Source organism: Puma concolor, chromosome B4 (assembly GCF_028749965.1).
Source record: "Puma concolor isolate L17-30 chromosome B4, mPumCon1.1.hap2, whole genome shotgun sequence".
NCBI classification, from domain to species: Eukaryota; Metazoa; Chordata; class Mammalia; order Carnivora; family Felidae; genus Puma; species Puma concolor.
The window spans coordinates 48,171,067-48,192,411 of NC_141673.1; the positions used below are offsets into that span (position 1 = coordinate 48,171,067).

The window sequence follows — 21,345 nt, forward strand, 5'->3', positions numbered from 1 at the left end:
TAATTGTTCAAATTTTTATTTTGATGCACAATATGAGAAATGAACTTTTAAATCAACTTTTATGGAAAATGAAACAGCAAATAAATTAGACCAATGTTAAAATCGATGGTCAGTTAAATGTCCAAACATAAGGATACAAGAGCCACAGATAAACTTCAATACCACAGTCTTCTTTAACAGGTGGAAGTCTTTCAAACACAACTTTGCTATGAACTACCTGGTCCAGAGCTCAACAGCACATGGGAATGTTTAACAGGGGTGGTGATCAGGGACACGTTTCCTGCAAGGATTATAAAACAAACACTTAAGAAAAAGGCAATGATAAAAATGAAAAGCATGTAACCAAAGATTTATAGCAAATACAAACACAGCTAAATTCTTAATTTTATTAAAACCATTATAACCAATTCTCTGTAAAAAAGATGCTGTTTCTACCTCATAATTAATATCCCTCAATTACTACTATACTAGTAAGAGGACATTACAAATCTATGGAACGTGAAGACCTGTAGGTATTTAGCAATACTCTATTTCTCATCCCAACAACCTACTTAACAAATACATATTCTCCATTAAAAGGTTAATGCATGTTTTCAGCAAATGCGTTAGGGAATTCTACTACTAAATTAGTCAAAGACAAAGACAGGTACTCTTAACCACAAGTTGTATGTAGAATGACAAGACTTTGGGGCCTCCAGATTAAAAATCTCTATTTTTCTTGCTATTCTAAACGAATGAAAACAAATGCCGGTAGGTAAGCTGGGAAACTCACTAAAGTATGTCAACAGTGCCTTTCATATACATCTTAGATGTTAAACTTTTATTCTTTGGTGAGAAAATAACAAATCTCTCAGGAAGGAGGCATGGCAGAGGTACTAACAGAATTTTACTTACTGCCTGTATAAGCACTGCTTCTAAAGACAAACAAAGCAATCATTCCAGAGAAGCAGACAAAGTCTAAAAACACTGAAAGAGTATACTGGGACCATATAAGGAAATAAATCTTTCAACCTTGGAAGCTTATGGGAGTAGGACTAAAGGATGCTAAAAGATGTCAATATAGAAACTTATCAAGCTGTGACAGTTCACAGGGCAACTGGTCTGGAATGGAATAAGAGTCCGCTGGTTAATAATGAGTATGAAGAGTCCCCAGACCAGTACGTTTGGGAAGGCTGAGTTAAACAAAATTATTCATGTTTCTTTACTGCAACTACTGAGAACGTCTACTAAATTTAACAGACACTTAAACCACTAAAACAGTGGTATCAGATCAAATGAGGTATACCAAGGAACATATTACAAATGTGGTTGAAGGTGTCAAGTCATCGCAAAGATTTATGAGGGCAGACATGATTATGTGGCCTATTAGGAAAACTTTACAGACCAGTTTCCATTTGTTATCATTCTGCTTATTAAAGACAGTAGAAAACAGAACTGCACCACCATCTCTGCTGGCACAGCTTCCAAAACTTTCAATTTCTCCTTCCCTCACCAACTTTCCATTTCAAAATGACGGCTCATTTCCCTACCATAGAAAAACTATTTTCAGCCCAGGCCTTCTACTACACCACAGATTTAAATACCATTTCCCCCTTTTCTTTCCACATCCAAATCACTACTTTCTACTCTTTCCTCTTTCTAACAGTAATGCGATGTAATAGAAAAAAGCACTCAAGTGGATGCTGCACGATCTGCACAAAGAAATTCCTTGTACCTTAGTCCATTTAAGGTGCAATTTCCTAATGATGTTCCTACTTCCCTCCTGTTCCCAGGGATGAACTCCCCGTGCTTCCAACTAAAACCAGCACCCCCCTCTCATTCTCCACTCCTTCTCACAGCTACTCAGTGGGCTGCTCCCTCCTTCTGCATTCATCTCCCCCTACAAGATCACTCCACATAGCACTGAACATTCACAGTAAAGACCCACACATTCTCTAGCTACCATCCCACTTCTCTGCTTCTATTCACAAGAGACTCACATAAGAGAAACTTTATTTCTCCCAACAAGAACCTTGGATTGGATTATCCTTCATTCCTTTTCCTTATACCTTATATGCAGCCCATCATCAAATTCTGCGGGCTCCACCTTCAAAATCTATGATCAACACCTCCTGACCACCCTCACCTCTTATCTCCTGGTGCAGGCCACCATCCCCTCTCAATTTCATGAACCACCACTTCAACAGGTAAAATTAATATTTTCATAACTACTAGTAAGAACAATTAAGTTAACTAAATCTTCAGAAGTTAAGATTTTCTGGCTAACCGTTTTTTACGTGAATGAGTTTCTGAAAAAATTTGACACCTTAAAAAAACTGCTGAAATGGAACATATAAGGAACTCTGGACATCATGTACTTAAGATTACCTATATGAAAAAGTGTACCCAGGATAGAGGACTATAGCAGACTCATGCTGGTAAAAACACATTCATTCTTACTACTACAGCCCTCGCCCCCATGCAGTATGGTTCTTAACCTTTCCAAGCCTGCCTCTTTATGTCAATTCTGAGAGCTCTCCTGTGTTACCTGTACCCCTCTCTCCCTGAACTTTTTTGACTTTAAGAGTTATGACTACAGATTTTAAATAACATGCGTAATACTTTTAGTTAGGCAGAAATGGCTCTATCAACTACAATTACCAAACATACCCAGTTATCTATTTTTTGCTTCTGTGTTAATTTTTTTGTAAGAGGGGCACCTAGTGGCTCAATTGGTTGAGCATTCAACTCTTGATTTCAGCTCTGGTTATGATCTCACAGATCACGGGATCAAGCCCCACACTGGGCTGCACCCTGACAGTGCAGAGCCTATTTGGGATTCTCTCTCTCACTCTCTCTCTGCCCCTCCCTCATGTGGGCACGCTAAGTAAACATTAAAAAACAATAATTTTAAAAAACAATTTTTTCTAAGAAACGTGTGTTAAAGTGCTACAATACCTTGGTGCTGCTTTGATAATGTTGTCCACACGCAGAATCACCTCTGCTGCTTCAGCTGCACTCAAAAGAACTTGTCGCTTTACTTGGAAACTTTCTGTTATACCCAGTGCTGCCATATCTCCAATGGTACCTTCCTTCATATCTGAAAAAAGACACAGTATTTACTAAATAAACTACAGTTGTTTTTTTTTTTAAAAACATGTATTTATTATTGAGAGACAGACAGACATAGAGCATGAGCAAGGGAGGGGCAGAGAGAAGGGGAGACACAGAATCTGAAGCAGGCTCCAGGCTCTGAGCTGTCAGCACAGAGCCCGACGTGGGGCTCGAACTCACCAACTGTGACATCGTGACTTGAGCCCGAAGTCAGTCGCCCAACCGACTGAGCCACCCAGGCACCCCCAAACTATAGTTTTAGCAACTAAATTATCAAAGTATCTCTAATTACTTACAACAAATAAAATTAATGTTTATAAAAAATGAGATCACAAGACCCAACCACTCAATTTAATTAGAGCATTCTCATCAGCCTATCACTCAAGGCCTTTGAGAAAATTAAAAGGTCAATTAGGTCAAATAATGGAAAATGAATATAGAACACTCAATCAGTTTAACATTTTTAAGTGTATTCATTTATTTTGAGAGACAAGCAGAAAGCAAGTTGGGGAGGGGCAGACAGAAAGGGAGAGAGAGAGAATCCCAAGCAGGCTCCACAATGTCAGCGAAGAGCCCAACACAGGGCTTGAACTCACAACCTGCAAGTTTATGACCTGAGCTGAAACCAAGAGTTGACACTTAACCAACTGAGCCACCCAGGCACCCCTCAATCACCTATCTTTATCTATGTACATATATATACACGTGTGTATATGTACGTACATGTGTAAAATTACTGCAGGGAGCACCTGGGTGGCTTAGTCAGTTAAGCCTCCAACTCTTGCTTTCAGCTCAGGTTATGATCTCATGGTTCGTAGGACTGAGCTCCATGATGGGCTCTGTGCTGACAGCATGGGGCCTGCTTGGGATTCTCTCGCTCTCAAAATAATAGTAAAAAATAAAAATAAAAGTAAAATTACTACAGAAGATGTGCTTATCACTAATTACCATGGATTCTTTTTTAAGATTTTAATTTTTAGAAGTAATCTACACCCAATGCGGGGCTCGAACTCACAACCCTGCGATCAAGAGTCACATGCTCTACCAACTGAGCCAGCCAGGTGCCCCTACCATGGACTCCTAAAACTGGAAGAGAATTTAGAAGTCATCTATTTTTCTTGTGAGAATCCCTACTTGACCTTCTGACAGATCATTTTCATTACCTCTCTTCTGCAGTGCCAGGATTATCTACCCTCTTACTATTCCTGTCTTGGACAGTTCATTGGGAAATTTTTCAATTTGAATTAAAATCTGCCCTTTTGGCCACTTTTATCTATGTATCAAAGATCCACACTCAAGAATGTCTCACAGTAAGTTTCCTAGGAGATTAAAATTGAATGTTGATTATACTGTAAGAAACTTAACATTAAGTTTACACTTATTTGAAAATATTAGTACTGTTTATGTATTTCAATCTCACAGTCGTAATAAACTAGTTACAAATCTTCTAATTAGTTTTATACCCTTTATGGAAAAACAGTTCTGGTAGTGTTGAGAATATGAAGTTAAACATTTTCCTAAAATATGTAACAATTACAGAGGCAAGGGCCACAGGAAACTTTTTTATGGTTATTATGAGAATTCAGCTTAAAGAAAAAAAAGAATAACTTGGTAAAGTTACCACCAAAATTACTGCAAGGTTTCATGCAATTTCTTACCCAGTCCAGCAGTTGTATTGCCTTCACTATGGGCAGCTCGGAGCTGCGCCACCAGATCTGCACTGTCATAGCCTGCGTTATCGGCGATGATAGTTGGCAACTACAAGGTGAGAAAGACAAATAGCAAATATTCTATAAGAAAGTGGATTTACTTCTAACCAGGACACCTTTTTAAAATTATACATTTAGAAACAATGTAAAATTGTTCCTTTTAATTACTGCTCATAAAAAAGATAAACTCCAGAATCAAATTTAAGTGGTGTGAACCAGTTTTCTTAATGCCAAAAAGGCAAACATGTCTACGATAGGAAAATGTATTCATTTAAAAAACCATCAATACTCACAAAATGGGAGTTCAGATCTCTTTATCAACTTACCATTCTCAGTGCTTTAGCATAAGACTCCATTGCAACAGCTTCTTTGCCTGGTGTTCTACTGGCAAGCTGTGTCACAGCATGAGCCATCAGCATCTCAGAACAGCCTGCAGATTAAAATTAAATTCCAATTAAATATTTTATTTAATCTCCAAGACCCTGAATTACTGATTTCCCTTAAGACACGTCAAACATTTTAAAATTAAACTCAAAAGTACTATATATAAACTTTCTAAAAATCATTAAAGCCAGGGGCGCCTGGGTGGCGCAGTCGGTTAAGCGTCCGACTTCAGCCAGGTCACGATCTCGCGGTCCGGGAGTTCGAGCCCCGCGTCAGGCTCTGGGCTGATGGCTCAGAGCCTGGAGCCTGTTTCCGATTCTGTGTCTCCCTCTCTCTCTGCCCCTCCCCCGTTCATGCTCTGTCTCTCTCTGTCCCAAAAATAAATAAATGTTGAAAAAAAATTAAAAAAAAAAAAAAAATCATTAAAGCCAAAACCATTACTATACTTGAATAAACCACGTTCAGTATTTTTAAAACGCTTACCTCCTCCATAAACTGTTCTAGAATCCTTCACAGTTTGGGCAAGAACACAGAGAGCATCATGCAAAGATCTTTCTGCTTCATCTAAAATTTGTTGAGTGGCACCACGCAGAACAATGGTACAAGCTTCACCTAAAGTTAAAAGATAAGATTCTTAGGTCACAGTGAACACTTAGTTATAAAAAAATAAGTTTGGGGCGCCTGGGTGGCGCAGTCGGTTAAGCGTCCGACTTCAGCCAGGTCACGATCTCGCGGTCCGGGAGTTCGAGCCCCGCGTCAGGCTCTGGGCTGATGGCTCAGAGCCTGGAGCCTGTTTCCGATTCTGTGTCTCCCTCTCTCTCTGCCCCTCCCCCGTTCATGCTCTGTCTCTCTCTGTCCCAAAAATAAATAAACGTTGAAAAAAAAAAAAAAAATTTTTAAAAAAAATAAGTTTGCCGGGGCGCCTGGGTGGCGCAGTCGGTTAAGCGTCCGACTTCAGCCAGGTCACGATCTCGCGGTCCGTGAGTTCGAGCCCCGCGTCGGGCTCTGGGCTGATGGCTCAGAGCCTGGAGCCTGTTTCCGATTCTGTGTCTCCCTCTCTCTCTGCCCCTCCCCCGTTCATGCTCTGTCTCTCTCTGTCCCCAAAATAAATAAACGTTGAAAAAAAAAATTTAAAAAAAAAAAAATAATAAGTTTGCCTTCTAATCTTTATGTAGATATTGGTTATAATTATTCTTTGGTTTTAAAAGCGGACATGTCCTCTGCTGTTGTACATTCTTTTTGCTAATAATCCATGTTCACAGTAGTTCTAAGGTACCTAGAAAACAATCATATTGAATATACTGTTCACAAAGGCAAGATTAACACGAGGCTTATCTCAAAAGAAACTGAGATTAATATACATCATGCCTCTCAAGAATTAAGACACATCACATTCTAGTAAATAGTGTAACTACTTCTTTTAACTTCAACAGAGTCTATCAAACATTTAGGAACCTAAATCAGGATCTATATAATCACTCACCAAGTGCTACCCCAGAAAAGTGGATCAGTTTGTCTTCTCCAATCATGACTTCCTCAATAAGCTTGCAACTTCCAAGCTTCACTAGTTCTGGGTGGTCAAAGGTAGAAGCAATTTCACCACCTATGAACATAAATACACATTAATTAAATGCACAACACATTTAAAAATCTGTTTTCCAGTAAGAACTAATGAACTGACATTTTTAAAGTTGACTGCTTACTACATGCCAAGCACTTTGAAGCACTTCACATAATCTAATTATTTAATCTTTACAACCCTCACAGATACTGTTAGGAAATACTAAAATTGAGGCAAAGAGATATTTAGTTTCTTGTTCACGATTATGTAGCACTAACAAATATAGTAAAGTGGAATTCAAATCCAAGCAGTCTCTTTAGACCTGTATGTGCAGCACACTGTAGAATACTATTTCCCAAAGGTTAAACTGGGACTTTAACATCTATTTTTAAATCTGAATTTAAATTCAGATTCCCTTTTGAATCCTGTCTAGAAAACCAGTACCCTTATGATCCAATTTCTCAAAACATAAGAATATTTGACTAATTCTATGTCAACAGATGTAAACCTTAGAAACTGCTTAAAGGAGCACCTGATACCTGCTAATCATTACAGTAACTACAATCTCAGAAAGCCTAGAAAAAGGGAAAATGTATACTGAAAATTTCCCAGAGCAAACCTAATGAGATGTCAAAAAAAATTTTACTTTACTCCTATGTCTTATTTCTATTCCTATTTTCCCTCCATCTTCCATGGTGTAAACTGAAAAGTTCAGCCATTTCCTTTCCTCCTTAATTAGGCAAAAGTTACAACTTCCATTTTAAAATCCCTTTCTCTACCTCACTGCTCTCATCTAATAAAGTAGATTTCTTCTACCATCAACCTACCCCTCTTTTAACTCAGAATAATGGATGCTTTATATCTATTTTACAAAAAAAATTATAGAAAAAGACTCTGGGTCATTTTTATACTGATTTATACTCATCCGTACAACTGAAGTTCTTTTGACTTTTGATTGGCAAATTCCTGAGACTGCTTTGTGTTCTAGATGTGAGACACAATACATTTGGGACATCACATCCCCAAAATGAGACTAATTTGGCTTATGAGAATTTTCACTTATCTTAAATTCACTAACTTCTCTATACCGGCTTAGAAAAAATATGTATGTATATCCTTGATGTTTACAAGAACCAATTTCACACATCTTAAAAACAAGTAAGCTAAAGATAGGAGGCACCAACGGGGTAAGATCAACTTTGCAGTTGGGTGTGCTTGGTGCAGTCAATTTTCCTCTGAGTGTATGTGGCAATTTCATGTATCAAGTCCTTATGAGATCAACTTATCCTATGAATGTGCTATCATTCACATTTAATTCTTAGGTCATATCTTTAATTTTGTTATCTTAAAGGAGGAATTACACCCTAAATTTTATTACCTTAAGCATCAAGTATGTAATTGCTCTTAAAGAACTTTAAAGTAAACCTATTTCAAAGTAATTAAAGAAAGAATAAACCCATTTCAAAGTAACTAATGAAAGAAAAAAGTCTTTTTTTAGGTCGGAAGACCACACTTCTCAGAATTATTAAAAATGGCTGAAGAAGTTACTCTGACATGAAACCAATCCTACCCTTTACAAGTTAGTATACTTTTATTTCTAATACTCATGGCACTTGAAAATTCAACATTCCTAGTGCCTTTACATCTCAAACCCCTCTCCTTAAATTCTCATTGCCAGATCCCAAACCACCTTTCCAACATATTCATTTATTTTCAAGGGCCTAAAAATTAGAGAATAAAGGTTGCTACACTTACGTCTTTAAGGTTACTTTAAGAACTATTATCCCAACATAAACAAATTACACTCTGTCATTTTGATGTAGATGTGATCTTACTCATAAATATATTTTTATTCCACACAACTGGGATTATGAAACTCATACCTCTACCGAAGCATATGAGAGTATAAGAAACTTTTCATTATTCATTGCTGAATTGTTTTCACACTTAGTTCAACATTGATTCCTTCCACAAATTTAAATGAATTAACAAAAACAATGTGCAAGCACTTGACCCACTCTCTGACATATAGTTAAGTGTTCAAAAAAGGTTACTATTGTAACTTACTACCACACAGGGCACAAAGCATTGGACTACTCACCACTAAAAATAAACTAAATAAAACCGAACACTCCTTTTTTAAGTTTTTGTTTCTTTAGGTATAGAACAATGGTCCTGTGGGTTTGTGAGAAAAGATCTAGTATCTTTAAAACAATGTAACAAAAAAAGAGAGGGCAAACCTAGCATATAATTTGGTATATAGTAAAATAACATAACTAAAGATGTCAAAAAACCATAAATCAGATTTCAGAATAATGGTTTATTTTCTAAGCCCCCTAAAGGTACTTCTTTGTACTCTCAGCAATAAGTTCCATACACTAACATTTAATAAATCCAAGAGCGATTAGTGTTTGTTAGAAATTAATGCCTCTTAGGGTGCCTGGGTGGCTCAGTTGGTCAAGCTCTTCCTTTTTGCTCAGGTCATGATCTCAAGGGTTGTGAGATCAAGACCTGCATCGCGCTCTACACTGACCTCACGGAGCCTGTTTGGGATTTCTCTCTGCCTCTCTCCCTTTATCAAAATAAACTTAAAAAAATAAATAAAATAAAGAAAGAAAAAAGAAATTAATGCCTTTTTCCCATACCTGTGACAAGAGCTAAGCGTTCCACACCTGCAAAATCTGCATGTTCAATAGCCATAACACCAGCAGCACCAAAGAGCTGTTCAGGATAATTATAAATTAACTGCCTATAAATAAAATAAAAATATTGTTCAAAATTGTTATTTCCAAGTCCAAAATTCAACAGACTAAAAAACATGGAACCATTTTTACCTCACCAATACAAATTTTACCGTATCTTCCGTATGCAATAATTTATAAATTACAAAACTTAGTGCATTCATGCTAGTACTGAAAACAGGTATTTTATATTGTTAACTAACAGGATAAACTAGACCCATAATTCTGAAAAGTAATGTAGCAAAAAATGCATCAAAAACCACATCAGGGGTGCCCGGGTGTCTCAGTCAGTTAAATATCCGACTTCGGCTCAGGTCATGAGCTCACAGTTCCTGAGTTTGAGCCCCACATTGGGTTCTGTGCTGACAGTGGGAGCGTAGAGACTGCTTCACATTCTGTGTCTCCCTCTCTCTCTGCCTGCCCTTTTTCCCTCTCTCTCGAAAATAAATAAGCATTAAAAAAAAAAACTTAAAAACAAACAAAAAAAACCACGTCAATGTTCACATGCTTTAATTCCACTCCTGAGGCTCTACAGTAGGAAAATAAATTTAGGTATTAAAAGATTTTGGGGTGCCAGGTGGTTCAGTCAGTTAAGCACCTGACTTCAGCTGAGGTCATGATCTCACAGTTTGTGGGTTCGAGCCCCGCATCAGGCTCTGCACTGACAGCTCAGAGCCTGGAGCCTGCTTCAGATTCTGTGTCTCCCTCTCTCTCTGCCTCTCCCCCTCTCATGCTCTGTCTTTCAAAAAAAAAAAAAAAAATGTTAAAAGATTTTAATGATATTTGTAAAAAAATTTTTAGAGAACAGCAAAACCTGACAATGACCTTAATGTTCACTGGGGAGTGTTTGTGCAGATCACAATTTACCAGTTATGAGAACTTTGCAATTTTAAAAATATATTAGATTGAAAAAAAACCAAGTTACAAAAATTTACAGCATGCCATTGTAAGTGAAAAACTGAAACTAGAACACTACACACACAGATCAGCTTAATAAAAGAATTTCAGGAAGGTCAGACCCTAGACTCTGTTCCTTCTTTATACGTTTCTATTTTCCAAAATGAGATTTTTTTAAAGTTTGTTTTGAGAGAGAGAGGGTGCACAAGCGGAGTAAAGGCAGAGTGGGGAGAGAGGGGAGAGAGAATCTCAAGCAGGCTCCACACTGTCAGCGCAGAGCCCAATGGGGGCTCGAATTCATAATATGTGAGATCACCACCCAAGCTGAAACCAAGAGCCAGGCCCTTAACCAACTGAGCCACTCAGGTGCCCCAATGGGGTATTATTTTTCTATGAGGAGTATAAAAAGGAGATGTTTAAAAGTTTGAAACTTAATTAAAAAAAAAAAAGGCTAAAAAAAGTTTTAAAAATAATCATTATAAAGCACTGTTACGCAAAATGCATGTTCTCAGATTCACAGATCACACAGAAGTTTACAAACTTCTTTTTAAAAAGCCCACAAGCGTGCCTGGGTGCCTCAGTGGGTTAAGCATCTGACTCTTCATTTGGGCTCAGGTCATGATCTCACATTTGTGAGATCAAGCCCAGCGTGGGGCTCTATGCTAGTGGCATGGAGCCTGCTTGGGATTCTCTCTGTCTCCCTTGCACATGCTCTAACAATATAAACATTAAAACAAAAAAAGCCCACAAACATCTGGCCTAGAACAATTATTTTTCATCAAATATTAACTGTCAAAGTTAACCAAAGTTCACTGACAGAAACATGTTGTTCCTCTTGGCATTTTCACCATTTAAAACAATCCAAGGGAGCCAACCAGAGGGAAAATTAGGTACATTAGAGACCCTGAGGTGGGAATGAGCAAACTGAATTCAAAGCAGTGGTTTTAGGCCCCCTGAACCTGGAAGAGAATAGAGGACTCCTTACCAAAACTCCAGTCTAGAGTTCTTGCCTCTAGGCCTTGCCAGGAAATGGCCCTCACTACCATTGGATCCTACATGTTCGGCCCTATAACATCAGGGCCCCAAAGATGGAAGCTGGTCTGAGAGCCATGGAAGCAAGCTACGGGGCCCGGAGTGCCTGCCACCTGGACACTGATTCCATTTTACGCTGCCTCAGACCACTGGAGTGGATAGAGTCGTGACTTTTGATTGACTCTTTTCTAGTTTTACTGAAAAAAAAGTTCCATTGCCTTTGTGGGGGGGGGGGACCCAAAAATGCCTTAGACACTAACAATTAAGAATACATGGGGAAAGGCGCCTGGGTGACTCAGTCAGTTAAGCATCCAACTCTTGATTTCAGCTCAGGTCATGACCTCACAGTTCGTGGGTTTAAGCCCCACCTTGGACTCTGTGCTGACAGCACTGAGTCTACTTGGGATTCTCTCCCCAACCTTGCCCCTTCCCTGCATGCATGCTCTCTCAAAATAAATGAACTTTGACAAAAAAAGAATACACAGAAGAAGCGTACACATACTTTTTCACAGAAATTAAAGAAAACAGGTGCCTGAGTGACTCAGTTAAGTGTCTGACCCTTGACTTCAGCTCAGGTCATGATCTCACAGTTCTTGAGTTCAAGCCCCGCATCAGACTCTCAGCATGGAGACTGCCTGGAATTCTGTCTCCTCTCTCTCTGTCCCTCCCTACCTTACTTGTGCACAAGCATGCACTCTCTCAAAAACAAACTTTAGGGTGCCTGGTGGCTCAGTCGGTTAAGCATCCAACTTCAGCTCACGTCACTCTCTCATGGTTCGTAAGTTCGAGCCCTGATCGGGTTCTGTGCAGACAGCTTGGAGCCTGGAGCCTGCTTTGGATTCTGTGTCTCCCTCTCTCTGCCCCTCCCCTGCTTGTGCTCTCTTTCAAAGATAAACATTAAAAAAATCAAAATAAATGATTTTAAAAAACACAAGACAAAATTCTTATCTAAAACTTGGTCTCTTCATTCTTGTTTTCTTTGGTATTAATTTTTTGCCACTTCAAACTCTCACCATTTGATATGGGAATTGAACCTCTCCACCAGATATATATATCACACACACACACACAATTAGTCCAAAACTCTAAAACTGTAACTGTCAAATCAAAAAACTATTTGTCGGGCGCCTGGGTGGCTCAGTCAGTTGAGCATCCGATTTCGGCTCAGGTCATGATCTCACAGCTCGTGAGTTCGAGCCTCGCGTCAGGCTCTGTGCTGACAGCTAGGAGCCTGGAGCTTGCTTCTGATTCTGTGCCTCCCTCTGTCTCTGTCCCAACCCACTCGCATTCTGTCTCTGTCTCTCTCAAAAATAAACAAACATCAAAAAACTTTTTTTTTTTTTTAACTATTTTGTTATTAATAAAAAAAGGTTTAGTAAAGTGTATTAACATAAAACATCACCAAAATCATAATAAAAGTGCCTTGCCATAAAATTCTAATTATATTCAGAAAAAACACGTTTCTAAATAACAAGTCACTAATTCAATAGTAAGTATTTCCATAAGCCTTCAAAGACATAAATCATGTATTACATTATAACTATTGTTAGCAAAACCACATACAGACCTGTTAATAAAGCAATTTATCCCATGCTTAAGAATACGTTCAACTTTCTCCTTCATTTTTTCCTTTTCTGCGTGTTCTATTTCAGCCACTTTTGCTGTAGAATCAACTCTTACCCTGGAACCAAATATCTAAAACAAAGGAAAGCATAAAAACAACACTTAAGAGTCTCAACATAAACATTTTCACATAAATACACTGAAATTATGTTTGGATACATTCATATATATTCTAGGTTTTTTAAGTGCAAGTGATTCCCAGCCTGAGTTTATTTTTTTTTGGAAAGTAAACTTCTTACTTTTATTTTTTTTGTATTACTTTGCTTTTATTAGTTTAATTTTTTTTTCAATATATGAAATTTATAGTCAAATTGGTTTCCATACAACACCCAGTGCTCATCCCAAAAGGTGCCCTCCTCAATACCCATCACCCACCCTCCCCTCCCTCCCATCCCCCATCCACCCTCAGTTTGTTCTCAGTTTTTAAGAGTCTCTTATGCTTTTCCCAGCCTGAGTTTATAAAGCAGCTAACAATTAGAATTCCAAGAAATGTAGTTAACATACCTTTATTTTATCTGTATCCATACCCGTGTTTGCAATAAGAATTTTAGCATTTTCAATTCGCTTTGGTTGATTTACTCCAATTTTTTTATCCAACAGAAAGCCTACAATACAGAATACTATATTAAATACTTCAAAGCTATATTGATAAATCTTCTATAGATGTCTGCTTTATCAAATTACTTTCAAAGAACACATTTGAGTCCAATTCTTCAAGCTCCTAGAACCTATAAAGCATTCCATTAAAGCAGTGATCATAAAAATCAATTTAGCAGGTGGAAATGTTAAGAGTACAGCACAAACTTTAAGAATAAACACAGTATTTTGAAACTTTTGTTCCACATATAAACAATATATGCAGATGTGGATTACAACATAATGCTAATAAATCCACTTTCATTCCTTTAAAGCCAACACAACAGAAAAACTGAGGATTCAGAAAAACAAGGTATTGCTAGAGATTACTGAACTTTTTGAAGCACTGAAGCCGGTTAAGAAAATGAGAAAGTCATGTATAATGGAGTCAGACAAACCTGCCCCAATCATACTCATGCTGCTTATAGGCTATGTACACACTCTTGGACAAATTAATCAACCTTAGCTAGTCATCTGTAAAACAGGAATATCACCAGTGGCACACATGCTCGTTTCCAGCCTAGAGGCCTGAGGATTTGGAACTCTCTCTCCAAGCTTCTTTTAGAGGCATGCATAACTTTTACCTTTTCCATTTTCATGTTGGGTTTTCCACCCTATTAAGATGAACCTAATTCTCAATCACTGGGTCAACAACATAATGAGGGATAAATAAAATTTTAAGTTAAATTCCTATTAGAATGCTTGGCACAGAACATTCAAGAATGTAGCATTCAAGAATGGTAGCTATCTTTGTTTTCATTATCCTTACCTACCCACTAGCCTCTTTTAGAAATGCTACACAGCCCTCATAGATAAATTCAACACAGAGTATTTTCAGAATTGTTACTGCCTTGAAATACAAATGACCTATAAATGAAGTACGAATAACTGGTAAAACACAAGTTGTTCCTGTTTCTCCTCTATAGAAGAGAACGCCTACACATTCCACTCCAGAAGTCATTTTGTGAAGTAAATACAATGTAAAGATGTTTTGAAAAATTCATACTCTAAGAACAAAATACACTATTAGTAAGAAAACAGCAATTGCTAAGACTTCTGTATCACTTTAAAAAACACCAGCAACTATACCCTCAATACCTACACCAACTAAATGATATGACTTAACACAAACCCTTCCTGGAAAAAGTGCTATTTCAGAGTAGCTGATTTCCACTAAGACTACAATTTCTCTTTATTAGAAACTGCAAGTAATAACTTCTTGGCATAAGTAAAACCTAGAGATTATCAAAGAAATGCTGGGATGGAGTGAGACGAAGCACACAGTTACACATAATAAATGGATCAGAATGACAAAAATGGTTATTATATTATTTGTATTCTTAAAGACAAGTTTTCTGGCTTTGTGAAGTGTCACTAGTCCTGACTAGCTAAAAACAGGATTCGCTATTTAGCCCTCAACATCTGATCAAACCTTGTTTTCCCATATTTAACATATACATACCTTCATCTAAATAGGAATCTGCCAGACTTCCTCCTAGCTTCTTGATGACATGAATTGCCTCCAAATTACCAGAGCCTTTCAGTCTGAGAACAGCTTCTACAGCTAACTGAGTAAAGTGGTCTTTGTGATGAGTAAGAAGTTTTGAGGATAATGTTGTTCCTGCAATGTTCATTAAATCCTGACGGAACTTAACTTCGTCAGAACTAAAAACACAAAAAACAAAAAAACAGAAGACTCATGCCTGTTCTTAAAATGCTTCTCCAAAGGTATCAATCCTATTTTTCTTTTTGAAATTTATCCAAATAGGTGTCAGTAGATCATTTCACCCCAGTCAGGGCTCTAAGCCACAGAAAAAGAATTAGAGCTCACCACCAATAATCAAGAAATGCGAAATTAAAAGTTACTAATTTCCCACCTATCTGGCAAAATACCAAAAAACAAATAAGCCAACAAAAAAATAGCAAATGCTCCAAGAGCATGGAAAAATAGGTATTGCTATACAGATATTGGGAGTGAGAACTAATGTTTTCTAGAGAGTTACTTGTAAATAAAAATGCCTTAAAATACACATATACCTTTGGACCCACCAATTATACTTCTTGAAACATTTTTTTAGGAAAGAGATTTGTCACATTACTATAAAACTAAAAATTATCAATCAAAACACAGATTTCCAAACACAAATAAATTATACTATCATCAAATGCATACCTCTATTAAAACTAATAATGCAGAAAATACTAACACTCAGAAATATCCTTATTATTCAACTAAGTTAGAAGCTGTAAAATTCTCTACACGATACTATTTGTTTCTGTGTGTTGTGTGATTATATACACAGGAAACTGGAAACCCAGCCTGTATGTGAAGCGTAACATGGAGGGTTTGTTTTGTTATCAGGGCAGGATGAGGCAACAGGGTCATGTTTGTAAATGCTTTTATTCTCCAGACTTTCTGTATGGAGCATATTTTGAAAAGAATGTTAAGGGGCACCTGGGTGGCTCAGTCAGTTAAACATCTGACTCCTGACTTTGGCTCTGGTCATGACTTCACGGTCATGAGACTGAGCCCTGAGTCAGGCTCAGTGCCAAGCATGAGCCTGCTTGTAAGATTCTCTAAATCTCTCAAAAATAAACAAAGAAGAAATGTTAAATACTTAAAAATAGCATTATTTTGGTATACCAACCCATGATCAACTGCAGAATTCAACAGAGCCTGTCTTGCCGCCTTTGTGGCTTCTCTCCAACCAGCAATGATGGTCTGTGGGTGAATCTTTTTTGCAATTAAAGATTCTGCTTCCTATTAATAAAGAACAGAAAACATTCATCAACAGTAAAGACATAAAGGGGTTCCTGGGTAGCTCAGTCAGTTAAGCATCTAACTCTTGATTTCAGCTCAGGTCATAATCTCCTGGTTCATGGGACTGAGCCCCACTTTGGGCTCTGCTCTGTCACCAGAGCCTGCTTGCAATTCTCTCTCTCCCCCACCCTTGCTCATGTGCATGCACGCTCTCTCAAAACAAATAAACTGAAGCAGGACCCAATGACTTCCGGTCCAAGAGCAAAAAACAATAAAAGGAGGTTGAAGTTGCTCAGATATTCTTACCCTTAGCAATTCTGCTGCTAACACAGTAACAGAGGTAGTGCCATCACCAACTTCATCATCTTGAACCCTTGACATATCTACAAAAAGGAAGCTATAGTTACTAGCTCATTCTTATGAGATTCTGCATTCTAAATTACTTCTCCATAGCTTACCTAATTCTCTAAATATACCCACCACCAATCTGAATCTCACTTATCTAGGTTTCCTCACCTGACAAACTCTGGAAATTCTCAGTCTGAAATGTTTTATCATTAATAAATGCATGGTACTCCAGAAGCTTGTAATAATGATAACAATTAAAAAGCAGACATCAATTAATCACAAGTATAGTTCATCAACACAACCTATTTAAAAATGTGTTTCAAAATGTTAACGAAACCTTATCCTCATACTCACCAACTAAAACTTTAGCTGCTGGGTTGTCCACACCAATGTTTTTTAGAATAGTTGCACCATCATTGGTTACCATGAGAGAGGCATCTCGTCCACTGCTTAGTAGAATTTTATCCTAAAAGGAATAAATAATAAATATGTGGTTCAAGATATAAATATATCTGGAAAAATGCATGGGTCAACCCGTATTCTCATATACTGTTAATGTGTAAATACTCTGGATGGCTATTTGGCAGTATCCATTCAAATTTTTCAATGCATACACTCCATAAGCAAATCCTGGTGTCTACCCCTAAAAACACTAGAACAGGGAAATATTAACGAGGTTGTCTCAGCATTGTAATAGCAAAAACAATGGAAGCAAACTAAATGTCCCTCAATGTGGTCATAAATAAAATTTAAACATTAATGCTGAAAGGAATTTTAAAAAGCTACCTACAGATAAAGTACACACGCGTAGTGCCTATGATAAAACAAAATATATGCAACAAAACACATAACGCACAGATAAATCTAAAATATATTGGGAAGACTTACATCCAGATATAACAGTGGTTGTCACTGGGGAGAGGATCCAGGATGGTGATCCAAGGGAACTTTAGCTTTATAAGCACTGTTTTCATTTTTAGCAAGAAGAATATATCCACATCTTACGTGTGTAATTAAGAGTTAACTTTCCAACATTAAAAAGCACCCCCCAAATTGAGTTATTACTTGTATTTCCACCAACGGCTCTAAAACAATATCAAAACATAAAAATTCCTAGTTTTCCTTACCATGCCCTTAGGTCCCAAGGTGCTCTTTACCAAGTCTCCAATAGCGATGGCACCAATAAAAGAGGACTGGAGTAAAAATCAGAGATTGAAGGGAAGAAGAATCAATTTTACAATCTTAAAAATTCAAAAAGTACAATCGAATCTTTAAAAGAATGGGAGAACAAGGCTTACCAGCCGAGCGGTCTCTGCTCTCTCTTCATCAGCTCCAGCCTTGAAGATGTTAACAGGTGCGAGGGAAAGGGACGCCTAAAAAGGAAAATCAACAATCAGTTTGAATACCAATATTTAACAGGTATATTCAGATGCATGGAGATAAAATATGCAGATATTAAAGACAAGTTTAATTTACAGCATAACATAATTTTCCAAAAAAGTGACGTTCTCCATCACTGGGGCATTTACTTAAGGGGGGAGTGAGGGACTTATGCAAGCTGCACGGCAAGACGACCTTGCTTTTGGGATCTACTAGGGCTCTGCGAGTAAAAATTCTATACCAAAGAGACTGTTAAACATGGCAAGACTTAAAATGGTTTTAAGCTAAGCATAAGGCAGGCAAGAGTTGCAAGCCACTAGCTCAACAACCGCCCAGTGGACGAGGCAACGCGGTCGACCCGCCTCCATCTTCACCGTCCGGTCCCTCCAGCCCGGTCGCCATAGGCTCCTCCCCAAGAGAGGGCGCGGCCTGCCGCGCCGACCCGCCCGGGGCACTAGAAATTTCTTCGCTTGGGTTGAGCCCCGGGCCCCGGGCCCCGGGTTCTGGTACTGCGGAGAGGCCTAGTAGGCCCAAGACGCTGGCATGGAGGCCCGCCCCTCCCCCTGCTAGGCATGGAGGGCTTCACCGGCGGGCCCGGCGCAGGCCACACGCCGCGGCCCGCGCCATGTGCGGCGGCCTAAGGAGACAGACACAAGGAGTCCGCGGCAAAGGGAAAACAGAGGGGACAGCGAGGCGGCAGGGCACGGCGGGACGTGGCGGGGCTTAGACAGGGCTAGTGGGGCCAGACTCACCATGGTTCCGTGGAGTTCGGCACACAAGCTAACCCCTCACAGCTCACGCCCGGGACCGGAGGTAAGAGAAGCCGGAAATGACGGCACACGCTCTACTGCAGGGGGCGGAGCTCCGACCAGCGCGAAGCTCGGGCCAGGCGCCGCCAGCAGGAGCAGTGAGTGGTGCCACTTTGAGTGGAGCAACGCGATCGGAAGCGCGGCTCCTTGCGCTGGGGGGCGGGGCTTCGGCTCGCGCCCCGCCCCCTGTGGATTCGCCTGCCAGAGACCTGGAAGGGGTGGGTCCGACATGTAGCTTGCAGCGGGGCAGGTTGGCAGTTGAGCTCCCGAAGAACAAAGGGGATTTCGGGACGTCGGGCTGCCATAGCAACGGCGTTCTTGCTCGTGCGTTTAATTTTTCTTAAATTTAAACTTTTGAAATTTGCCTGAAAGTACCACATATACACAATTTAAAGTGTTATATACTAATAAAGAAAGACAATTCACCAACCTCACCACTTTTTTCCCGGGAGGCAACTACATTCAGCTTTTTCGGGTTTTGTTTCTTTGATTACTTACCATTATATTACTAAATAATATTTTATTGCTATTTTAATTTTAAACGTTATTTATTTAGTATTACGAGGAAGACTTACATTCCTTTTGTTGAATTTTAAAAAGCTGTTTTTAATTGGACGTTGACTGTCCGGGACAAAGTCTTGTGAACTCTCATGGAGACATTTACTTTATCTTTGCCCTGCCTGCTCATTTTCAGGTCTTAGCTTTCACTCGATTTTTCCCCCTCCACTAGTAGAGATGACCAATACCCTCTTACATAATGTGTTGATAGAGACTAGGATCAATCCCAAATATTTCAGTTTATTAAAAAACAAAATTTCCTACTTACTCCAAGTTGACCCCCTAGGACAGTTAAAATTTTTGTCCTTAAAAAAACCTATTGGTTTTCTATCATCCACTGATACCCTCTTCTCCCTTTGACTAATGCATCACTCAGTAAGCTTGTTAACATTGATAGATGTTTTCAATTTTTAATCCTTTTCACCTTTCAGATTTAAGAGGGTTAGTTTACATCAGGGAGGGATGGTGAGGGAACCAAATCCAACCTGCCACCTGTTTTTTTATGGCCAGAGTTAAGATTGGGTGTTACATATTTAAATGGTTGGGGTAAAAATGGTGAATATTTCATGATACATTAAGATTATATGAAACTTGTATTTTGGTGTCCATAAAGCTTGGTGGAACACAAGCATACCCATTTTTAAAATAATATATATGTTTAAAGTTTAATTTTTTAGTAATCTCTACACCAATGTGGGGCTCGAACTCACAACCCCAAAGTCAAGGATTGTGTGCTCTTCTGACTGAACCAGCCAGGTACCCCTACCCATTCATTTTTATACTGTGCAATGTGATATAGAATTATACAATGGCAGAGTAGTTGTGACAGACTGTCTAGCCCATAAAGCCTAAAATAGTCACTATTTGATCCTTTACAGAAAAAGCTTGCTAACCCTGGTTTACACTATGCTCGACTCAGGTCCATCGTGAAAACAGTTGTTCATACTGGACAAATTGTTTTAAATCTATCAAGAGTTTTGTTTTGTTTTGTTTAAACTTGCTCTTCTTTTAAGAAATGCACTTTAGGGGCGCCTGGGTGGCGCAGTCGGTTAAGCGTCCGACTTCAGCCAGGTCACGATCTCGCGGTCCGTGAGTTCGAGCCCTGCGTCAGGCTCTGGGCTGATGGCTCAGAGCCTGGAGCCTGTTTCCGATTCTGTGTCTTCCTCTCTCTCTGCCCCTCCCCTGTTCATGCTCTGTCTCTCTCTGTCCCAAAAATAAATAAACGTTGAAAAAAAAAATTTTTTTAAAAAGAAATGCACTTTAATGGGCAGATCCTAAATCATATACTGGAATGAGAAGAGTCACAATAATGAGAAGCTGAGATGCCTGCACAATATTGAAAAAAGGCTGTTTTCATTGCGGACAAAGTCGCTTACTTGGAAATACTATGTCCTCTGGCAGGCCTGAGTCTTACCTAAGCCTGAGACTATGGGTGATGGAAAAACCAATGCCCCCTCCCTCCTGGGCTTTAGAGAAGTTGGGGGCATAACGGGGGGCATTTGGATGGGGACTAGGAGGCAGGCCTTGCTCCCAGTGGTGCTAGGCCAGAGACCACCAGGAGGAGACCCCCTATGAGGGGACTCTGAGCAATTTGTCCTTTCCCCATTGCATGTGTTTTGACTCTTCACCCTTGTCCCCTAGGGGTTAAACACTCAAGTTTCTGGAATCAGGCTACAAGGGTTTGGATTTCAGTTTTTCTATTTACTAGTTTTGTAACTTTGTAACTTTGTCACACAGCAATAACTAACCTACATACTCTTTCAACAATGCCTTTGAATAGGCGTTTATCCAGTTGTGTTTCCATTTTTTTTTT

General features: G+C 38.9%; 1 protein-coding gene across 1 annotated transcript; it reads right to left on the reverse strand.

Annotated features, from left to right (window-relative positions):
* On the reverse strand, nucleotides 1-19,066 carry CCT2 (chaperonin containing TCP1 subunit 2). Its single transcript, XM_025926362.2, has 16 exons — nucleotides 18,918-19,066; nucleotides 18,084-18,158; nucleotides 17,913-17,978; nucleotides 17,140-17,251; nucleotides 16,744-16,820; nucleotides 16,325-16,437; nucleotides 15,139-15,341; nucleotides 13,545-13,645; nucleotides 12,985-13,112; nucleotides 9,393-9,496; nucleotides 6,670-6,789; nucleotides 5,670-5,798; nucleotides 5,129-5,232; nucleotides 4,752-4,851; nucleotides 2,938-3,079; nucleotides 1-280 (listed from the first exon to the last, which is right to left on the reverse strand). The coding sequence occupies exons 1-16, from the start codon at nucleotides 18,918-18,920 to the stop codon at nucleotides 250-252; spliced, it is 1,608 nt and encodes a 535-aa protein (XP_025782147.1). The 5' UTR covers nucleotides 18,921-19,066; the 3' UTR covers nucleotides 1-249.
* Between the last annotated feature and the right edge of the window lie 2,279 nt (nucleotides 19,067-21,345).